This window comes from Sugiyamaella lignohabitans, chromosome B, assembly GCF_001640025.1.
Source record: "Sugiyamaella lignohabitans strain CBS 10342 chromosome B, complete sequence".
NCBI classification, from domain to species: Eukaryota; Fungi; Ascomycota; class Dipodascomycetes; order Dipodascales; family Trichomonascaceae; genus Sugiyamaella; species Sugiyamaella lignohabitans.
In genome coordinates, this window is record NC_031674.1 from 2,586,195 (window position 1) to 2,599,558 (window position 13,364).

General features: G+C 38.3%; 4 protein-coding genes and 1 non-coding gene across 5 annotated transcripts; 3 read left to right on the forward strand and 2 right to left on the reverse strand.

Annotated features, from left to right (window-relative positions):
* Window positions 1-187: 187 nt before the first annotated feature.
* AWJ20_2835 (uncharacterized protein) lies at window positions 188-868 on the forward strand (the record flags this gene model as incomplete). Its single annotated transcript, XM_018879808.1, has 1 exon — window positions 188-868. One exon carries the CDS (start codon window positions 188-190, stop codon window positions 866-868), a length of 681 nt encoding a protein of 226 aa, XP_018737688.1.
* Window positions 869-5,188: 4,320 nt separating this feature from the next.
* SHE4 (She4p) lies at window positions 5,189-7,510 on the forward strand (the record flags this gene model as incomplete). The annotated part of the gene is made up of 1 exon (XM_018879809.1): window positions 5,189-7,510. The coding sequence occupies one exon, from the start codon at window positions 5,189-5,191 to the stop codon at window positions 7,508-7,510; it is 2,322 nt and encodes a 773-aa protein (XP_018737689.1).
* Window positions 7,511-7,585: 75 nt separating this feature from the next.
* On the reverse strand, window positions 7,586-8,458 carry AWJ20_2837 (aldolase, putative class II aldolase/adducin domain protein, putative; the record flags this gene model as incomplete). The annotated part of the gene is made up of 1 exon (XM_018879810.1): window positions 7,586-8,458. One exon carries the CDS (start codon window positions 8,456-8,458, stop codon window positions 7,586-7,588), a length of 873 nt encoding a protein of 290 aa, XP_018737690.1.
* A 572-nt stretch (window positions 8,459-9,030) lies between these two features.
* Window positions 9,031-10,299, forward strand: CEM1 (fatty acid synthase CEM1; the record flags this gene model as incomplete). The annotated part of the gene is made up of 1 exon (XM_018879811.1): window positions 9,031-10,299. One exon carries the CDS (start codon window positions 9,031-9,033, stop codon window positions 10,297-10,299), a length of 1,269 nt encoding a protein of 422 aa, XP_018737691.1.
* A 2,896-nt stretch (window positions 10,300-13,195) lies between these two features.
* Window positions 13,196-13,267, reverse strand: AWJ20_2839 (the record flags this gene model as incomplete). The annotated part of the gene is made up of 1 exon: window positions 13,196-13,267. It is a non-coding gene; the product is annotated as a tRNA-Glu (tRNA).
* Window positions 13,268-13,364: the final 97 nt, after the last annotated feature.

A 13,364-nucleotide genomic window follows, 5' to 3' on the forward strand; every position in this document is an offset into this window, starting at 1 on the left:
CAAGTTCCCTGGTAACCTGCAAACAGAAAGGAGCCCTTTTTATCGCCAGCTGAGCTGTCGTGGATTCAAGACTAAAACGAAGAATATTTTGAAGAATGATTCTGAACCACTTCCCCATGTCCAGTTGAGTCAGCGTGGACGTCCACCAAGTTTACGAACATCTATACTCCTGCTTTTTTCAACTATCATGGCCGTTGGGTCCTACTGTTTTTATAAGGTGGGATATAGAGGCGATACAGTATTTATACCCTTATGGATATCCTCCAGGAAAAGAGCTCCATATGGATCAGAGCTTATCAGAGAACAATTCATTCAAGATATGCTGGAGAAACTGCACGATCGTCTATCAGTAGATGAGGAGGTCAATAGATTACTAGGAGTTGCAATTGAGTTCCCAGGGGCAAGCCAGGGTACAGATAACCAAGATAGTTTTGATATTTATGTTAGGTCTTCATCAGCTGGAATAACCGGTGTAATGATTGAGCCATCGATGGCAAAGAGGGAGCCTCGAATGCTATCTTTGCCTTACAAGTTGTCTTTTGCATCCAGACCGTTCTCTTCTCGTTCATCTGGCTTTGACAGATTATTGCAACCATTTCTTCCTGGGGAGGCCGACTCAGAAGATGCAAATGTTTTTCCCGGAGACAAACCATCATATTATGAAGCTGTTTTGGATGGTAAGATCAGAGTGCGGTCGTCTTGCTCTGACATACGTGCTAGGAGTTATTACCGTATAATAGATGAAGGAATTCTCCAGTTCAGAGCCACCCGTAGCCTCTCCCATGCTAATGCCACTCCTCGATTTACCCATGCAATACTTACATATCAAGACAGTAAAGGTACGGAGCAAACTAAACGATTATGGTGAGCTAATTTTTAATCTATTAATCAAAGTACAGTTTAGACTGTATTTTATCCTTTGAGCCGAAGTTCTCAGATACAATCTAAGAGCAGTATGCTATTTCGAGCCCCAGATCTTAGCCAGTTGCCTCATCATAGTAACGATTGTAAGTGGTCTACACCAAATTGCGTAGGAATTTAGTTCGAGCCCTAAATTTATATCCAAACAATCATATATATATAGCAAGTATACTCTCTTAGGTTATCCTGTCGTCGCATTTACTAAACAAGAAATAAAATATTGTTGGTATTGTATTTAAAATTCTCCAAATCTTACCAGTTATCCATTTATATATCTCACCGAGACATGTTTTACGGTGGATTGCCATACAATTATTCACTCGCTTCGGCCCCGATTATTCTTTTTTAGTTCAATTGTGTTACTACTATTCTACCGAAGTGTGGACTGACTGCCAGAGACAGCTGATGAGAGAAGAGACCTCAAAAGTTTGTGCTGGCAGCTCCAGATTCAGCTACATAGATATCTTACCGTTAAAAAAAAAAAAACCATATCTAAATCCCGGAATTTCAACCCGATCCCTTTTCGATGTATGAAACGGTGTATAAGATCTACTACTAGCCCATGACTAACTACTGCTTAACGCAGCCGTCCCACCTCAATTTAATATGATTGTTTACCAGGACTTATGGGCAAATATATATACTATATCAGTATTTGTGGTGAATCTAATCATTATATGCAAACGAAAAAACCGAAAACGTAATAATGTTTAGTTCAAAGTAATGAAACCATCGATTATTTATTTAAACACAATTCATATCCAATAATCGTGGACAAAATACCTTAACATTCTATTCATCAATCACTCAGTACACCCTATCCTTGGAAATAGAAGATATTGAATTTCTAAAATGAGAATAAAACAAATTGCAGATCTACTAAGTTAGAAGTATGATACGAGTATATATATATATATATATGTATATATATATTATAATACATAAACAAAAATTTATTATAAATATAAAATTGGCTAAAATAATTTAATTTCAAGGCAAACCAAAAACCAAAGCAAGTAGATTTTTCTATTTACCATCTATCTTCGTTTAAGTTTTCACTGTTTTTTAGCATTCCAGCAATATATATGCTTCCTCCGAAGTAACACTGCTACATATTTACATGTATGGTCCGGTCCGTTCCTTTGAAGGTTTAGGTGGCCAAGCTATCATTTACTCTTTCCAATAAAACAGTGATAACTAGCAAAATTTCTAAATATACGCTGCCTATATAAATATATATTTATATATACATAGTCAACCAACCCATTCATTTTGTAAAATCTCAAACTATATATATACTCAGTCCAGTTATCATCTTTTTTTTTAATCAATAGTAGTACACTATCACAGAGTGGTCGCTATAAATTTTCCTACCAAGTAAATTATCTAGCTTTCTTTCTACATTTGAATAAATTCTCGATCAGAGTATATATATAATCAGTTCATTACAGATCAGGAAAATTACTAACTAGTCAACACAGGTTTTTATTTATGTTGGAATCGATTGATTAAGATTTAAACCTAAATACAAAAATGAATACTCTTCTATATATATAGAGAAACAAATAGCTACTCTCAATTTTCTATTTCTTCTATACTGATGAGGTATTCTTGGTTGTAATATTGGAAATAACTCTATACTGATGTGGCACCTCACATTACAAATTGGCTGAAAGTAATTGTCTACTTTGTCTTAAAAGTACTGGTCACTATATTTTTATTCTACATGCTCACTGGACTGAACTGAACGAAATAAGTACTATACTTAAAAGTTAGGTGATTTTCGTTTATATGTTCTATCAGATACTAGTTTACCATTAGTTATTATTGTAGGGTTATCTAAAGCAGCTCGTAGTATCGTTTAGGTTTTGTCTTAAATAAGTTTTTAATTAATTTATATATAGATCTTTTTAAGCCAAAGAGAAGATAATAATACTATCTATTTCATATATACCTAAAGATCGCATATAAATAATAAGTAATCGCTATTTACTTGTATTATATTCATATATTTTATTTCTATATTTTATTCAAAGAAAGTACTGATTATGAAGCAGTATATTATTTTAAAACAGTTGAGTTTATTTAATAACAATAGTGAAATATTCTACATATATTAAAGCAGAGTCCTGTTCAAAGACGAGAACAATTGCCACTGCATAAAATATTTTTTAGAATGGTTCACAACTCCTTTATATGTTAAGCTCCCAAAAAAATATTAACTACTACTCGGTATGTTATATAAAATCTATCAAAGTATAGATAGATGATTACTTCGTTGTGGAGATGTTTACTATCAATTCATTTCTCTTATTTACTAACAGAAAGAAAACAAAAAATATTTCTAGACTAATTCTAGAATAGAAATTTTATGCATTTATCAAAAATATTCGTCTTGATTGTTGGCTCTTAAAGCTCTATTGTGATGAATTAATTTAATTGTAATTGTTTGTTTTTCCAATCAATGACTTGAAGACAAGCTAATAAAATAATATGATAAATGTGCAATTTTCATTGATATTTATTATTTTCTATGATATAACAGTAAAAATACAAAAAAACCCGTATAATTATTATTTCTTCAATTCCTCATGAAAGTATGATATGACCTACCTAATATTGAATAAGTTGCAGGCAAATAATTGAGTGAATATTAGTAATAATGAGCGAAGACACGATTTTTCAACAGAGGACAGAGAACTATTCCCTAATTTTGAAACTATTATATTAAGTTTTGTTATTCTAATTTAATATCAATATATCCGCCCTGATATATCTGTTTCGTGAAATGAAATACATAGTGTAGGGAGTTTGGCATATATCTCTACCGAATGTGAATGATCTCTCTTCGCGGAACAAATGTAATATTTGTCCATTTTTTAGGCTTCATTAATACAAATTTGAATCCGCTGCAATAGCAGTCCTTACTCGTCATGTCCTAATAATTATTGATTTGAATTTTTTATAGTCGATTTGGTTTGTGACTTCTAAATTGACATAACTACTTGGCTATCATTAAAGTGAGGAAATTAAAGTGAGGAAATGGGAATATGAATATTTTGAATGAGCTAATAAAATCCATATAGATATGATTTATTATATTATAATATTTATATTTACTAATCATGAATAAAAATATTTTTAAATATGCGAAGAAAAAAAATCTATATACGATTCCGTATTTATGTGTTTTTTTAAACCTTCCTACTATTTTCCCCGTTCAAATACATATTTATTAAAACTAGCTATAACGATTGAAAATTGTGGAGCTATTCCTACTGTCTTCAGAAGCATAATATTATTAACCAAGACACGGGGTCGGCAGGCTTTTTTTTGTACCTGGGAGGAAAAATTATTTGTTATTATGGCGCAAACCCTTCGGAACTAAAATACAGGATTTACTAACGTATGATGGATGGATTAAGAATAATAGCATCTTATAGATGAATCTAGCCTAATAAATTAATTGAGCCGATAGCTAATAGATATATATATAATTAATAAAATTTAATAATTAAATCGATATCGTTCAGCTGATTCTCCTTATTGTGTATGTGTTACTTTTTTTTTTTATTATATTGTATTACAAATTATCACTCCAATAGCTAGGGAATTTTTGCTTCCGATGTTCCTTTCTTGGATGGATGGTTTGAATGGTTATTAGTCTGGTGTCTCATTATTTTTTAGTTAAATAAGCTCCAGCAATTGTTTTATTTCTGCATTCTGGTTCTCTATATATGTCCAGAAAGAAAGGGGGTGAGTTCGGTGAAAGATTTTCAGTTCAGCTTAGTCCGCTCGAGGAGCTACGGGGTCTGGGGCCGAGCCCCAGCCGCCGGAGGCAGACCCCGCTCACCGAGAAATCACTGCTATTCTCCAGGGCCTTTTGGATTAGGATATTCATTTGAAAATATTATTATTTATCATATAAAAATAGTCTACTTTACAAAGCAAGACGCCAAAAGATGCCAATTAGTTTTGTCTACTCCACTCATATAACGAGGATTATAGGATAATTATAACTTTCTCATCATACCTACATTACTGCAGTTATATGTTGCAGAAAAGTACAATTAGCTAATTGACATAGGCGCTAGCAACTTTTACCAAAGTAGAAAACCTATGTCAATAAATAATATAACTCTGCATGGCGTGGTGCTGTTGATAAGATAACGACCGCATACGGCTGTAGTATAATCTAACTGATCAACATGCTGTACCAAGCTTGATAAATGTTAGGCTGGTAATTTTGATCCATAAACTTCATCCAATGGCATCAGTTGATCAGTTGATAGAAAAATTCGATGGTATTGCGCTGGGTGATGACAGTGCCGACGAATTCTTTTTTGATATCAAAGATAACAGTCTATTCGCGGATCTGCTGGGGGTCGAGAAAGTGAGAACGAAACTTATTCGATGTTTGGTTGAGAAACCAGTTGAAGTTATCAACTTTTTAGTCTCATCAGAAGATGTCGAACTTGTAAAGCTGACGAGATTGGCCCCATATCTTTCGAAAAGTGAACTCAAGTTGGTCCTTGATGAGGTGCTGGTGACGCTTACAAAAATTTATTTTGAGGAGTTCAAAACGGCAGAAGATATCAGCAAACAGGATGCTTACTCAGAGACTTTCTCTCGATGCCCTTATTTGTTACGATTTGTGTTCCAATCAGTTGGAAAGCTGATAGGGACAGATTCAATGTCAAATTATTTTGAGAAGATTTTATCAGCCATCATCCCTTATAGCGACAGGAGATTAATAAATATTCATGGTGGCTTGTCAAGAGGGGGACAAAAGATTTCAATTGCCTCACAGGTTATCTTAATCATTTCAAAATGTATTGAAATCAGTTATGACGAAACAGAGACTGCACTTAAGAGTTCAATTCGTGATGTTCTGGAAAAAGGAGCTGCCACTGGCCTAAAGGTAAGCTACATAATCGTGTTTTCATTGGTAAGCCTTATGTTTCACATAAACATTAGTATTGCAGAACAGATCTTTATGCTCGATGATATCCAGGTGAAGAAATTGACAGTGGAGCTTCTAAATTCGCAACAATTTGTACTAGCAGCGTTGGATGCACTGTCTAGTGCATGTGTAAGTAAATCCAGTAGAGCACTTGTGGCACAGAACTTTGGCCCCCTTATTAGTAATGCCTTCGAATCGACTGAAAATCAGTCTGTTCAAATTTTAGCAGCATCTGTTCTTGTGAAAACAAGTGCCAACTCTGACGGAAAAGAAAGTGAAAAAGTAAAAATGTTGGACGAATTCTCGAAAATCTTTGAAGAGGCTGTTGGAGAATATATTCAGGATAAAGCTGGGATTCTAAGAGCTGTTTCTGATTCGGATTATCAGGTTGCACTGGAAGGACTGGCTTACACATCATTATTGACAACAGCAAAATCTAGGATTATTGCCAGTAAGAATATCATGGATAACTTAGTTGCTACGTTCACCTCGGCTCATGTTTTTAGTCAACACCCAGTGTGGATTTACAGTTCCCTATGCATACTAGTCAATATTACGAACTACAGTCCGAAGCTGTCAGCTGAGCAAGAAAAATTGAGAGACCTAAAAAGTTACGGCGGGAAGTCCAATCTAGAAAGTGAGCACGAATCAGATATAGTCGTAAATCGAAGAAACAAGATTGTTTTAGAAACTGGGTTGGTAGGAGCAATTAGTAAAAGCTGTCCGCAGTTCAGTAAGGCCAGTAAGGAAATAGTTTCGAATTTGTTACGAAATCTGGTAACAGACAGATCACATAGATCGATTTTTGTTCAGCAGGGGGGCTTGGCTGTGCTTATATATTTGCTCTTACCCCCGGAAAACGGCTCTACTGATGGATCTAAAGGCATTGAACCAAAAGCTGCCAATATAACTACAAGTGGCCTCGCAAAGACTCTTATATCTGTTGATCCTAAGGTAGCCTTTAGTAGTAAGTTGAGTCCGTCAGTGGTTGTCAAACCTCTTATCACGCAACTTCAATGTGAAGCATCAGAAATCCCTCTCTTAGATAAATTCGAAGCATTACTTGCCTTAACAAATATTGCTTCTTTTGACGACTTTTGTCGTGACCAAATTATTCGTTTAGGATGGAACAAGATAGAAAACCTGGTAACAGGCTCTAATGTAATGGTGCAACGGGCGTCAATTGAATTAATTTGTAATCTGGCAATGTCTCCTCTCTGTGCTGAGAAATATCTGGATGGCTCGAAATCTGCAATAAGTAGATTAGAGCTCCTTGTTGCATTTTCAGATAGTGACGATGGTCCAACTTCAATAGCTGCAGCCGGGGCAATGGCGCTCTTATCAGAATGGGGCCAACCAGCTGTGGAAACAATGGGTCACAACAGTAAATGCGTTCAGCGTCTCGTTGCCCTTTTAGTTGTACCCGATCCAGCCATACGTGACAGGGCCATTTCGGCAACGAGGAACTTACTAGTTGGAGCAAAACAAAACAAAGATGATGAAGTAATCAACCTCTTTAATAATCAAAACTCCGTCGAGAAAATCAAGAATATGGTCCAGTCAACTGGTGATAGTGATACGATTACTTTGGCATTAGAGAGTGTTAAAATTCTCCTAAATAAATGAACGGGAAGGCACATCCATTCAAGCGATGAACGTCATTGAAAATAAACCCGATACGCATTACCCATTACATATATATTATAAATCTAAAAAGTCACCCTTTGCTTTATAAACTTCGTATTCAAAATCTGGTTGGAACTCTTGGTAGAGTGACTCAGCATCACTGGTTGCATTATAAGTAAATAATGCATCTTGCTCGGGTATAAACATCTTAGGTTTTCCTGATGACTCTGCAGCATCTGCCAGAAGCTGTGCCTGACAACTTCTCTCCATCAACGTAAATAAATAAGCCGCCTCATCGACAGTTTGGCCAACAGTCAATAGACCATGATTCTGTAAAATAACAGCTTTGTTGGTCGGTCCTAGAGCCTGGGCAATTTTGCGACCCTCTTCATCCTCAACAGCCACACCTCCAAAATCTTCATATACACTGTGACAATTGTAAAATACACATGCATCCTGGTTAATCATATCAAGATGCTTTCCAAATGTCGAGTATGCTTTACCATATATAGAATGTGTATGGCACGCGGCAAGCACATCTGGCCTAGCTTTGTGAAGTGCAGAGTGGATCATGAAGCCCGCTTTATTGATAGCTTTCCTAGATCCACCAACGATGTTACCATGCTCATCTACTTGAACCATGTCTGAGGCTTTGAGCATGTTATAATGAACACCCAAAGGGTTTATCCAGAAAGTGTCTGGGTTAATTGGATCCCTTATTGATATATGGCCAGCGGCACCTTCAGTGTAGTCCTTGGCACCAAACACACGAAATGCACCAGCCATATGTTCAAGCATCCACTTCCGTTTGGCCAGCATTGACTTGGGGTCTCCAGAGTCGAAAACGGGAATTTTGTGAGGCACCTCACCAATGGTCATATTCTGGGCCCCTTGATTATGAACTTGGTAGCCACGACCGTTTCCATTTTGGCTAGTAGTGGGAGACATTTCGAAATTTGTTATATAGTTTAAACATTTTAAATTTTCAGATAATCATAGTTATATTTATGTAACTCCGAGTCTCGCTATCAATAACCCCTAGTGCGCAATTTTGTAGTTTCGTTCCCGAAACAGCAATATACATGCGTCCTGCACAGCGTTTAACCGCAAGTGCAATGATAAGCTTTCGAGAATCTCAAAAAAGGCGGGGAGTCCGAAAGAACTGGAAATCCAGTGGAAGAGACGAGCCAATATTACTAACAACTTCTCTCGCCTTTGTCTCAACTAAATGTGAAGGACTCTAGGTTCTGTGTATATGCTTATTCTTAAGAGCAACAGTTGTGGACATCTAGACATGGGGGTGTCTAAACGACCCTTATCTGACTGCAGATTTCCTCTTCCTTTATTGTCGGCTATCTACTGATCGCTTTCCCGTGTTAGCGGATTGTCCGTCGAAACAGGCCTGGGTTTCGTAACGATGTTATCTGCATATGAGTTTTGAAAAGATAAGATGCCGTCCATGATGCGGCTTCGTATGTTGCTGATCTGCTAGCTTCGTCAACTTTTATTAGAGGGCTGTTATGTCTGCCCTCAAAAGAGTTGTTGTAACGGGGTTGGGCACAGTCAACCCACTAGGAGTGGGTGTGACTACTTCTTGGAATAAGCTGGTGTCTGGAAAATCTGGAATTGTGGCTCTAACCGAACCCGAGTACCAATCACTTCCAAGCACCGTGGCTGGCAAAGTACCCATAAATGAATGGAATCCCTTGGATTGGATTGACAGCGCCACGGTTAAGCGTACTTCTCTTTTTGTCCAGTATGCTCTAGCGGCTGCAAAACAAGCGTTGGACGATGCTCAGTGGCCAACGCAAACTGGTGCGACTGGGAATATGGACCGCACAGGAGTGGCCATAGGGTCTAGCATTGGCGGGCTTGAGGCTCTCTATGATAATGCTGTAAACTATAATACGGCCGGTTACCGGAAAGTTTCGCCGCTTTTCATTCCCAATCTGTTGAATAATATGGCCAGTGGACATGTATCCATAAAATATGGATTTAAGGGCCCTAATCACACTGTCTCCACAGCCTGTACCACTGGTGCCCATGCGATAGGAGATGCTGGAAATTTAATACGTCTCGGAATGGCTGACGTTATGGTTGCTGGTTCTAGTGAAGCCGTCATACATCCGTTAGCGATAGCAGGCTTTGCAAGAGCTAGGAGCTTAGCAACGAAATATAATGATGAGCCGGAGAAGTCGTCTAGACCCTTTGACAAAGCACGAAACGGATTTGTAATAGCTGAGGGTTCTGCTGTTGTAATCCTAGAAGAATATGAGCATGCGCTGCGAAGAAATGCAAGAATTTATGGAGAACTTATAGGTTACGGTATGTCAGGTGATGCTAACCATATAACAGCTCCAGCAGAAAATGGCGACGGTGCGTTCAGGTCTATGACCATGGCTATCCAAAATGCGGGCATAACTCCAGATCAGGTGGACTATATTAATGCGCATGCTACATCTACTCCTCTTGGGGATGCTGCAGAGAATTCGGCTATTAAGAGGCTGTTTGTATCACATAACAGAAAGGCGTCAGATATCAATGTCTCTTCTACAAAGGGGGCAACTGGCCACCTTCTCGGTGCTGCTGGTTCTCTGGAAGCTATCTTTACGCTTCTTTCTATTCATACCAATAAGCTTCCTCCCACTTTAAATCTTTCAAGCTACGAGCCTGGGTTTGATTGTAATTATGTAGCCAATGTTTCTCAGGAAGCGAGAGTCAATGTCGCTTTAACCAATAGCTTCGGGTTTGGGGGAACAAATGCATCACTTTTATTCAGAAAGTTGTAAATAATAACTAAGCACTTCAATACGGAGATAATATTTGATGGAGAGTAACATCAACATGGATTTATAGTAAGCCTCAGTCTAAAACCTATAAAATGAGTTCTACTCACTAGAATGCTGCCAGGACCAATTCAATGTAAACGACTCGAATCAGCTTGGGAATTCTTCGAGGGATGAAATCTCACAACTCTCGTATTCTAGTTCGACTTGGGTTATAATGATACTAATCTTTGACCACTATTCAATAGTGCTGAAAGCTATATCTGCTAACCCAACACGTGAGTTATGGGGAGTGCTACGAGACAATTTGGCATTCTTGACCATTATAAACTTCGGCTCTCAGTTTGAATGTTTGAAGTAACACATTCGAATTGAAGTATATTTATGACCCCTATTTTGGCCACACAATTGACAAATAAAATCTGTTCAGAGTAGAAATAGAAAATATCCAAATCACTATAAGATAATCGGAGAAGCAAACTATTACTCAGGATGAGTAAAATTTACTTCCTCGTACGAACCAGTTTGATGGGTTAGCCAGCTTATTGCAAATGTCCAGGAAATGGAGCCGCACTGAAACTCATGATGTTAAATTCCGTCGAAGTTCCATGAGTGCGCATGCAGCTACGTAACACTCAAAATGTCCGCTAAAATTGCCAAAATAATAGAGAGGACTCAGGAAAAGTAAGTGAAGTACTATTTGGATGTGTAATGAGCCTACGATCTAACTAGAGAAAGAATTGCTAATGGGCAATACTATGAAGCGCATCAAGCTGTGCGTACCATTGCAGCTAGGTATATTCGAGCCAAAGCTTATTCTGATGCAACAGAAGTCCTCTTTACTACAGCGAAACTACTACTCGAAGCCAATCAGCCTGGTAGTGCCAGTGATTTGACTCTTTACCTCATTGATACGCTGAAATTAGGAAATGTTCCAGTCGACTCTGTATCACGGGCAAAGGTCGTCCAATTAGCCAAGTTGTTCAAGCCGGATGAGCCTACTCTCAAGTCTATTGCAACAGAGGCTATTGGATGGAGTATTGCTGCCAGTAGAAATACTGCTGATTTGACTGCTAAGTCGAATTCCGACAAGCCCATCCTCTACTTGGGCGATTCAGAACTGCATCATGTATTTGGAAGTATCTTTGCATCGTCCGGCGAAGCTTACGAAGCAGAAAAGCATCTTTTACTAGGGACTAGTGAGTCGCCACAGATTTTAGCTGATTTACTCTATGACTGGTATACAGAAGATAAAGCCAGCGAAAATGCTGGTATATACCTCTCCCGCGGTGTCCTAGGCTACCTAGCTCTGGAAAATATTCGAGATGCGTCCAAACTTCTGAATGTTTTCATTCATCGGCTGTTAAGTACACTTGACGAAGGTGACTATGAAACATCACAAGTATATGATCAGTCAATTTACATATTCGGTCAGAATCACTCGTTAATTACATTCCTCCAATTGCTTGTGGTGACTTGTAGGTCAAAGAACAGTGATATGTATAACCGTCTCAAACTCAGATACAAGAATTTCTTAGACAACATCCCTGCCTTACAAGAATTGCTTATAAGAATTGGAGAAGTATATTTCAACATTCAGCCACCTAGAAATACTAATATGTTACAGAACCTAATGGGCGGACTCTTTTCCTAGACAGAAATGTAGAAGCACTAAATAATATTTTTTCCTTTGCCCCATCAATCGGGAGTCCTAATTTCAATCCCTTTTTACAGATGAGAGATCAATTGCAGAGGCCAATTCTTTCCGGTTATGCCTCAGCATTTCGTCCCGGGCCTCTTTATAACCCATCCAAGCTCGCCTCCTCTTATGACCCTCTGGCCATGCATCCTCGAGCTTCTCAATCATCATTTCATAGAAATGGAACTCAGTCCTTGGCGGTGCAGACCCTGTTGACCACCCCGTCGATGCTGGTCCCCAAGATTTCGGTGGTCTCTTATCTTCTATTACACCAAGAAACTTAGTTACAGTACCAATTGCACCAGCTTCTTCCCAAGTCTCTCGACAAGCAGCATCTGAGTAATCTTCTTCATCTAGCTCAATTCCGCCTTTGGGGATAACCCAACATTCGGGCCTGGCTTCAGAGCTCACTAACAGAATCTTATCTTTTTCCTTATTGAGAACAACGGTTCCTGCCACCAATCTCGCACCAGTAACGTCAGAATATTCTTATGTGTTAGTAGCTAGCAATGACCCTGACATGATTAAGCACTCACTTTGGTTCTCACGACCCTCGCGAGCGGTCATTGTCTTTGCCACAGCCATTTTGAGGAGATTTATTTCATCAGCTTGCACATAGTTTGAGATGTCGAGTGTTTAGTGTTTGTCACATGCTTTGTTCTGTGCATAGAAAGTTGCATGAGGCTGATCAACAAAGTCGTTGATGAGGTCTGGAGATCGGCGGAGCGATAAATTAATACATACAAGCCACTTTTCTCGTCTCTTTTTCTCTTCATCTCGACTTTCCATTAATTTACATGATTATTTGTAGCCCATTCTATTAGTCGCTTCACCTCACTTCAGCGTCATATCACTTACATACTAGTTTAATTAACTGCCCGTACATGAATTCTTAATAATAACCCGGCCCTGAGGTGCGATTATTACTCCTTAACTAATGGCACTATGGTGATAGGGATTAAATATGGGATGTGAGCGAATACTTCTCCGTCGGTTGGGAAACAATTGCTTTCTGAATTTAAAATAGAAAAAAAGATATACGAAGCCTTTATGTCGACCAATTTTATAGATGCTCAATGGTCGACATGCATATCCATATCTGAGGTGCAAGTCAAACGATGAGCTGACAACAAAAGTTCGTGAGAAAAATTAGGACGGGCAGAGCCACAGATTAAGAAGAGAACGACCCAAAAAGAAGCGCTCCGATACTGGGAATCGAACCCAGAACTGCTCGGTGAAAGCGAACCGTGCTAGCCGTTACACTATATCGGAATGGATAAAGCTTGTCATTATTCGGTATTACTCAAGCTGCTCATCACAGTCGAGTGGATCAAATAGGCGCATGTCATTTTCTTCTCACTAGGTTACA